The sequence below is a fragment of the Danio rerio genome, chromosome 25, assembly GCF_049306965.1.
Source record: "Danio rerio strain Tuebingen ecotype United States chromosome 25, GRCz12tu, whole genome shotgun sequence".
NCBI lineage: Eukaryota > Metazoa > Chordata > Actinopteri > Cypriniformes > Danionidae > Danio > Danio rerio.
In genome coordinates this window covers 31778555-31787500 of record NC_133200.1, presented here as the reverse complement: position 1 = coordinate 31787500, position 8946 = coordinate 31778555, and the positions used below count along the sequence as shown (strand labels likewise).

Here is an 8946-nt window from a genome sequence, read left to right as displayed (position 1 = left end):
AACAGGAAGACTATAGGGATTGTGTGCTCTTATAATTTCTTCACTTTAAAAAAAAATCACTCTATATAAACCATTCATTGATTTCTTCTCTTTTGTTTTCAAAGGTCGCGTGCAAAGATGCATCATTCAGCACGTCTCTGTTTGTTTTCTCTTTTATGTGTATTATCTGGAACATACGGTGGTAAAGTGCTGGTATTTCCACTAGATGGAAGTCACTGGGTGAACATGAAGGTCCTTATTGAGGAACTGCATAGGAAAGGTCACAATGTGACTGTGGTAAGACCTTCCAACAGTTGGTATATCAAAGAGGAGTCTCCTTTCTACAGTTCCATCACAATTCCAAACACGGGAGGATTTGATGAGGAGTTTAGTGGTTTATTGATCAACCGTCTCTTGGAAATTAAAAGAGGAGGGTATTTTGTTTTGAACCGTGTTCGTCTGGAGTTTGAAATCATGATGAAGTTTAAAACCATGCATGAAGATATGTTGCAGATGATGGACAGAATGTTAGAAGACGAAAAAGTTATGAACTCCATCCAAGATGCTAAATTTGATGTGGTGCTAGCAGACCCCGCTGTTGGAGGTGGTCCAATCCTAGCTTATAAGTTTAATATTCCTTTAGTCTTTAACGTTCGGTGGACAATTCAGGGAGAGGGACATTTCGCTATTGCCCCTTCTCCTCTGTCTTACATCCCTGTTCCAGGAGTAGAGCTTACGGACAAGATGTCCTTCCTTCAACGTGTCAAGAATGTTTTGATATACTTAATCAGCCAGATCCAGATGCAAATCATGGTTGAACCCATCTATGCGCCTTTCTGTCACAAACATTTTGGCCCCAATGTTACATATTTCTCACTTTTCCAGGATGCAGATATTTGGCTCATGAGGAATGACTTTACCTTTGAGTTTCCACGACCTACAATGCCCAATATTGTCTATATGAGTGGTTTCCAGTGTAAACCTGCCAAGCCGCTTCCAAATGATCTTGAAAAGTTTGTGGAAAGCTCGGGAGAGCATGGAGTCATTGTCATGTCTTTAGGCACTCTCATTGCTCAGCTTCCACAAGATATGACTGATGACATAGCAGCGGCTTTTGCGGAGCTTCCTCAAAAAGTGATCTGGAGGTATACAGGACCACGACCTGTGACTCTTGGTAACAACACCTTACTTGTAGAATGGCTCCCTCAGAATGACCTGCTCGGACATCCCCAGATTAAAGTATTTGTGGCACATGGAGGAACCAACGGAATTCAGGAAGCCATCTACCATGGAGTGCCCATCTTGGGTCTACCTTTAGTTTTCGATCAGCCTGATAATCTCTTCAGAATGGAAGCAAAAGGGACAGCAAAGATTGTAGACATTGCAACTTTGGACAAGACTGTGTTTCTGGAAGCATTAAAGGAGGTTTTGTATAATCCGTCTTACAGAGAGAACATGCAGAGACTGTCCAAGCTGCACCACGACCAGCCATTGAAACCTCTTGATCGTGCCATGTTCTGGATCGAGTTTGTCATGAGGAACAAAGGAGCTCCTCATTTACGGACACAGTCTTTTAGAATGTCCTGGATTGAGTACCACTCTATAGATGTTATTCTGACATTAATGGTGACGGGTTTTGTATTTGCATTGGTGATTGCTTATACAATTAAATATTTTTGCCTTTGTGTATTTAGAAAGAAAGTAAAGCGTGAGTGACATATTGGCTGAATATCAGTTCAAATGAAATTTTTGTGTTTAGGAAACTTATTTTAATCCAGTGCATAAAACAAAAATGATCATTCAGAACAAATTCACAATTGTCCCTGAACTGAAGGTTTAGCATCAGCCGATTGTCAACAGGCAACAAACAGACTACAACTAGCTTCTGCTTTGTGTGAATGCTCTGAAAGTCAAAGATTAAGATTACACAGTGTGATTTATCCTTCTGCATGAACTCAGTAATTAGGTTTAGGAAGTAATGTATTACTAAACAACTAAAGTATAGACTAAATGCTTAGAATTTTAGGAAATTAATGTTTTTTTTTTTTCTGTAGCATATTAATTCTGGTTATATACGTTCATAATAGTGATAGGAAGTTCGGATCATTTTGCTGACAAGGATCTTTGAGTCTCGTTCATCGAGATGAACGAATCTTTTTTCGAGTCATTTCATTCATTTGGTTCAATTTGCCAAAATATTATTAAAGGGCCATGAAACCCCCTCGTTTCAGCAGGGTGTTTTCACACCTCTACTTTGGAAAAAGTCAGAAAAGTGGGCGTGTCCAGCTCTGTTTAGGGGGGAGTGTCGGAGGAACTAAAGTGGGATGGTGTGGGAGTGTCTATTTGGGCACGCGCGAGTTTCAGAGTCAAAATACACAGACAGGAGAAAGTGATGTTGTTTAACCTACATAGACATCTGTAGTCGAATTGTTTGCCAAATTATTAAATGTTGGACTTTAACTGCAGTTTGGCTCTTTCATTCAGGGAATTCATTCATGCCCCTCGCGACAAACGAGTTATTTGATTCGAGGAACTGCTCTAAGCGTGTATTTTTCATGCAATGTTTGATACCGCACGGCGAATGAGAGAAAAAAAACCTCCACATTTCCCGGAAACTTAGATGCACACGGCAGGTAGCGTCAGAAAGCCGCGTGTGTTATTCTGGTCACTAAATGCGGTAAAAACCCTACACGAGGTTAAAGTTTGGTTGTGATGCTAACATGTTTACACTCGGTGACTCGGTGCAATAGTTAACTTAGTTCGATACGAGCAAACTGAATACACAAAGAGCACTGGTCGCTCACTTACCAAATCTGTAGAGACAGGACAATCACCAGCAACTAGAGCCGCGTCTTTATTTAGAGAAGACTACAAGCGAATCTGGATCTCAGCGTTTGGAGATGAGAACAGCTCTCAGGTAAACAATAATCCTCCTTAGACACGTAAGTTATTGTTGTCAAGCGTCGCGTACACTGTTAATTCACACGTGACTCCAGCTGCGCTCTCACAGAGAGAAAATGAAAACAAAACTTAACGGCAGCAAACTATAAAAGCAACACTTCACGCTTGTTTTGCCAACACAACGTGGCGTCTCTGTCGTGAAAACACTGTGACACTAATGAATATTAATGAAGTTGCACAATAGAGCGCACTGATTGGTTTGAACCAAGCCTTACTCATGCATTAATGCATCACACTGTAAGACGTAATAAGACTCACTCTGGCACAGACGCCCAGTCTGCACGCTGGAATACAACGCTATTATGTCATGACCGTGACGCAGCTTCAAAAATTCGTTTCAAACCGGAAGTACGAATTTGCTTGAAATAACGCAAAAACAACCAATTTACACTTTTTAGTGAAATATAGGTGTCCTAATAGTGTTTATAGCAGTGTGGGACACATATACGACTGTCAACAGCTCAAAAAATGTGTTTTGGTGTTTCGTGACCCTTTAAAATGTTACGAATTGCTTCTAAACACATCTACAACTAGCCCAAAGGGTTGATTGCACGACAAATAAGTCATATATAGGATATAAGAAGGAGAAAATAATAATTCAATGTTTACCTGCTGTTTTGTCTATGAAGGTATTGTTGTCTCCTTGCTCAGCTCACCTCTTCATGTCTTCAAATGTCAGGGGTTAATTCACGTTACACTGACAGTCACATATAATCTTAATCAATGCACAGTCTAAGCCGATAGGAGCCGTGACCGTTCGTTCATCACGTGACAGAATGACTCAAACCCGAGGACTCGGGAGATGAGCGGTTCAATTCTTTTTCCGGCTCTAAACGCGTATGATGGGCCCGTGATGAACGAGTGACTCTGACCCGATAGAGGACTCGAGAGGGGAGCGGATCCATTCTTTTTCCGGCTCAAAACGCGTATGATTGACTCGTGAAGAACGTGTGACTCAGACCTGATAGAGGACTAGAGAGGTGAGCGGATCAATTCTTTTTCCGGCTCTAAACGCATATGATTGGCTTCTGCCAATGTGATGAAGACTTGAAATTAACGATACTACCTGCACAAATGTGCGCACGTGCGGATGAACGAATCACACTCTGAGACGACTCGTAAATCCCGAGTCATATTGAAGATTCGTTCAAAATGAACGAATCGTTCATGAACGACCCATCACTAGGCTCACACGGAATCTGCGCACGCAGAATTCCGCAGATTTTTTGCAGATTTTCCGCCAATTTCTGCAGATTTTTAGCCCATTATTAATTCTGTTTATTTACTTGAGTAAATGTGTAAATTAGAATTTATTCAGTTTTTATTCAGTAATTTATTACTTTTTATTTAATATATTAAGGGTTTAGTTATGATACTCTGCTAGATACTCCCAAAATAATTCCGCAGAAATCTGCAGATTTTTACCAAAATTCTCTGCAGAAATAGCAAAAAACGTCCGCAGATTCCGTCTGGCCCTGCCCATCACTCGTGCATAATGAAGGTTGGTAATGCAAAGGCATTAGTGCACTCTTCTCATTACTGAGAAGAATTCTTTTTAGATGCAAGCCATTTAATTAAAATGAAGTTCCTTATTCAGTAGTTACATTCAAACATCCCTGTCATTTCTTTGGTACTTGATATACTAGAAAACTTGATAATGGCTCCCTGGTAAGGTCTCTCCAAGGTTCACTAAGTAGCTGTTTCTATCCACTTATTTCATGCAGATTTTGGAATATTGCATGAAAAATGCTTAATGGATATGCCAAGATGTGCATACATTTTGAAAATGTACATAACAATGCTTGTAGGCTAAAGTACAATGAAGTCAGAAGGCATTAATACTGAACCACATGCATAACATACTGCAGCTAAATGGCCAAATTGTAAAACATCAGAAATGTTGCATTAGTCATTCTTATCTTTATACCAGGGCTATTCAATTGACGGCCCGCAGGCCGAATCTGGCCCCAGAGGCAATTTGTTCCGGCCCTCTACATAGTGTGAGCAAGACATCAAAAATAAATTTAGCATATGAATGTGACATGAATTAATGTTATTTAGCATGTAAACACAACATATGAATGTGTCTGAATGTAGAAAAAGCCTACTTCAGCAATGCACTGATTTTGTTGTGCTCTGAAATACATTTGAATGCTTGTAAAAAAAAGAAAAAATTGTTTTGTACAATGCACTGATATTATGTAGTTTCAAAATACAATTTATTAACATTTTAATGTAGAAAAGCCAACGTGGGTGTCTTACGGACAAATACAGCATATATGCAGTTGTGTATATAAAATAGCAAGTCATATCTCTCTGGCCCTTCGTTTGGGATGCTTTTCATGAACCGGCCCCGCTGACAAACTAATTGAATAGCCCTGCCCTATACCCTTAGCCAATTTCCATCATCAATTTGAAATTGGATTGTTAATACCTCCCAGACCTGTCCTGAGTGCCTCCAAACGACAGGTATGACTGCGTTTGCTGAGTTTGATCTACTGTGTCTTTTGATATGAAAGTCATTTATTATATATTAAAAAGGCCCACAGTGGATTCTCATTATAAAGCAAATTTTATTTTTCATTTTTGATATTTGCTGCCAATTTATCAGAACATGACGATTTTGTTCTCGTTGATTCATTGTTTTGTAATGGTACCTAATTGGCAAATATTGTATGTGATGTTCTAATTTTGTGAATAAATCTAATCCACATCTTTGGATTAAAGCTTTGCTTGTGTCTTCAAGGGTCAATTAATAAGGTCAAAATTATCCCCGTCATCTGATTTTCAAGTAGGTGATATACTGAATAGCAGTTTTTACTCTACACTGTGTGGATACTGAAAACTGAAAAACATGACGGTTTCAGTGAAGTTTCTATCCATTTTACTACAGATCCATACACAAAGAATGCTACTTTAGAATGGGATAGCTCTTGCTTAAGATTTTAAAAAGCAAATATGGAAAGTACTGACACATTGTGATCTTCATGTGCTACATATTCACTAGACAAAATAGGGTAAAGATTATTTTGTTGTAGCTCCACCTCCTTGGAGAAGTTAGAAACAATTTTGCTTTTCATCTATATACACCTTTCAGTGTAAACCATGGTCTGGGATCTGCAAACCTTGGTAATAGTTTCATGATGAAGGCCTGCAACAATTCTATGAAATTTCAGGGCAATAACAGGGCATTTATGTACCCTGTTTATGTTGTATTATGTTTATGTTATATTCTTTCTTATTTAAGGTTAGCAGCAAAGATGCATCCCTCCACCCATCTTGGATTGTTCCTTCTGTTATGTGTCCTTTCAAGATCTTACGCTGGTAAACTTCTCGTGGTTCCTGTGGAAGGAAGTCACTGGGTCAATATGAAAGTCCTTATTGTGGAATTACATTCGAGGGGTCACAGTATCACCGTGGTCCGAGGTTCTAGCAGCTGGTACATTGAGGAACAGTCTCCTCTCTACACTTCTATCACTGTGGACAACGGGGTATTTGATGATGACTTCATGGAGACGTTCCTCCCTCACTTACTGAAAATCCAGAGACAAGGAAAATCATTTTGGAATGAAATGGCACTTGCTGACGAAATGATTCACTTTGTTACAGAGACTCATAAGCAATCCTGCAATATGACAGCAATATTGTTTGAAAATGAAACCTTGATGAATTCTCTTAAAGATGCTGCATATGATGTTGTCCTGACGGATCCTGCTTATGGAAGTGGTGTGTTACTGGCACATCGTCTTGGGCTCCCTCTCGTGTATAATGTCCGCTGGACCGTATATGGAGAAGCCCATTTTGATATAGCTCCATCTCCTCTCTCATATGTACCTGTTTCAGGCTTACAACTAACGGACAAGATGACATTCAGTCAGAGAGTCATGAACATGATGACATATATAATGATTCGCTATAAATATTCCAAGAACTTTGGTTCTCCTTACCAAGAGCTCACCCAGAAATATTTTGGCCCCAATGTTAATTTCTTCTCGCTGCTTCAGGATGCAGACCTCTGGCTCATGAGAAACGATTTTACTTTTGAGTTTCCACGACCCACGATGCCAAATGTGGTCTACATGGGAGGCTTCCAGTGCAAACCTGCAAAGCCACTTCCAGGTGATCTTGAGGAGTTTGTGCAGAGCTCTGGAGAACATGGGGTGATCATGATGAGTTTGGGGACAGTTTTTGGTCAGCTTCTGAGTGAACTCAATGATGAAATTGCTGCAGCATTCGCTCAACTGCCTCAAAAAGTCATTTGGAGATACACAGGTCCACGACCTGCAAACCTTGGCAACAATACTTTGATTGTGAACTGGCTGCCCCAGAATGACTTGCTTGGACATCCTAAAACTAAACTGTTTGTAGCACATGGAGGCACCAATGGACTTCAGGAAGCCATCTATCACGGGGTGCCCATTGTAGGCCTTCCTTTAGCTTTTGATCAGCCTGATAATCTCTCCAGGATGCGAGCAAAGGGAACAGCAAAAATTGTAGAATTTGCAACTTTGGACAGGGCTGTGTTTCTGGAGGCGTTGAAGGAAGTGTTGCATAATCCGTCTTACAGAGAGAACATGCAGAAACTGTCCAAGCTGCACCACGACCAGCCAATGAAACCTCTTGATCGTGCCATCTTCTGGATTGAATTTGTCATGAGGAATAAAGGAGCTCCTCATTTACGGACACAGTCTTTCAGAATGTCCTGGATTGAGTATCAGTCTATAGATGTTATTTTGACATTAATGTTGATGGTTTTAGTATTTGTTTTACTGACCGCTTATACAATGAAATATTTTTGCCTTTGTTTATTCAGAAAGAAAGTAAAGCATGAGTAACATATTGGCTGGAAATATCACTCATTTAAAATAGTTTCACTTTCTCATTATTTTAATCCAGTGCATAAAACTAAAATAATCATTCAGAAAACATTCATAATTGTTCCACAACAATCAGCCAATGAATCCTTTTGAACATGCTATATTTTGGATTGAGTTTATCATAAAAAATGTAGGAGCTCCTCGTTTACAAACACTGTCTTACAGATCGTCCTAGATTATAAAAAGTATTTTGACTGCAATAGCAGCAATTTTAGCATTTGTGTTTGTACATGTGATTCAATACATTTTGAGGTTTAATAAAAAAAAAAGTACAACATAAATGATATAAATAATAATTGTACGTGTTCAATGTTGAGAATTTGTTTGAGATGTAAAAGATCATTTAAATGAGAATAAAATATAAATTCAGTACAGCGATTCATGATTTTACTGATCATTTCTTACTGTTTTTGTGGTTGGAAGTACAGAAAAACATTTGTAACTGGTGTAACGCAATGGCTAATGTTTACCTTTATGGGGGACACTATTATTGAATTTATGATCAAGGTAATAAGTTTCTTTACTTGAGGTTAAAAAGTTCAGCATCGGACTTGTTTCATTTGCATGCTTTATAGGTCTTAAACTCAATTCCCGGAGGGCTGCAGCTCTGCACTGTTTTGCTCCAACCCTGGTCAAACACAGCTGATCCAACTAATGCAGGTGTTCATGACTCTTTTGAACACCTTGATTATTTGGATCAGCTGTTTGATAGGGTTGGAGCAAAACTGTGAAGAGCTGCGACCCTCTAGGAATTGCAATTTTTTTCCAACAATTATGGCCGGCGCGTCCATAGAGGTGATCTAGGTGGCCGCCTAAATAGGGAGGGCGGCAAACACCCCCCCAACACCTCCCCCCTGGTCTTCATTTCATGACCGGGTCACTTTCGTTTTCACTTTCGGGTTGAGGGTGGTGTGACAGTCCTTTGCCTAGAGCAGCAGATCAGTTTGCTCTAGCCGTGCCAACAAGCGATACCAAACATTTATTCAGATTACTGCTAGCTTCTGCATTGTGTTAATGCTCTGTGAGTCAAAGATTGAGATTAGGACAATCTAATGCAGTGTTTCTCAACTGGTGGGTCCCGGCCCAAAAGTGGGTCACTGTAACAAAATTTAATTTTTTTAACTTCTTT

General features: G+C 39.6%; 2 protein-coding genes across 2 annotated transcripts in view; both read left to right on the top strand.

The window, feature by feature from the left end:
* ugt5a1 (UDP glucuronosyltransferase 5 family, polypeptide A1) overlaps positions 1–1725 on the top strand; it is a 7660-nt gene extending 5935 nt beyond the window's left edge. The window contains 1 exon segment of the mRNA NM_001037420.2: positions 105–1725. Coding sequence (NP_001032497.2) covers positions 118–1695 — 1578 coding nt within the window. The 5' untranslated portion in view covers positions 105–117 and the 3' untranslated portion in view covers positions 1696–1725.
* ugt5a2 (UDP glucuronosyltransferase 5 family, polypeptide A2) overlaps positions 1–8195 on the top strand; it is a 14130-nt gene extending 5935 nt beyond the window's left edge. Inside the window, 1 exon segment of the mRNA NM_001076723.2 lies at positions 6188–8195. Coding sequence (NP_001070191.2) covers positions 6201–7775 — 1575 coding nt within the window. The 5' untranslated portion in view covers positions 6188–6200 and the 3' untranslated portion in view covers positions 7776–8195.
* Positions 8196–8946: the final 751 nt, after the last annotated feature.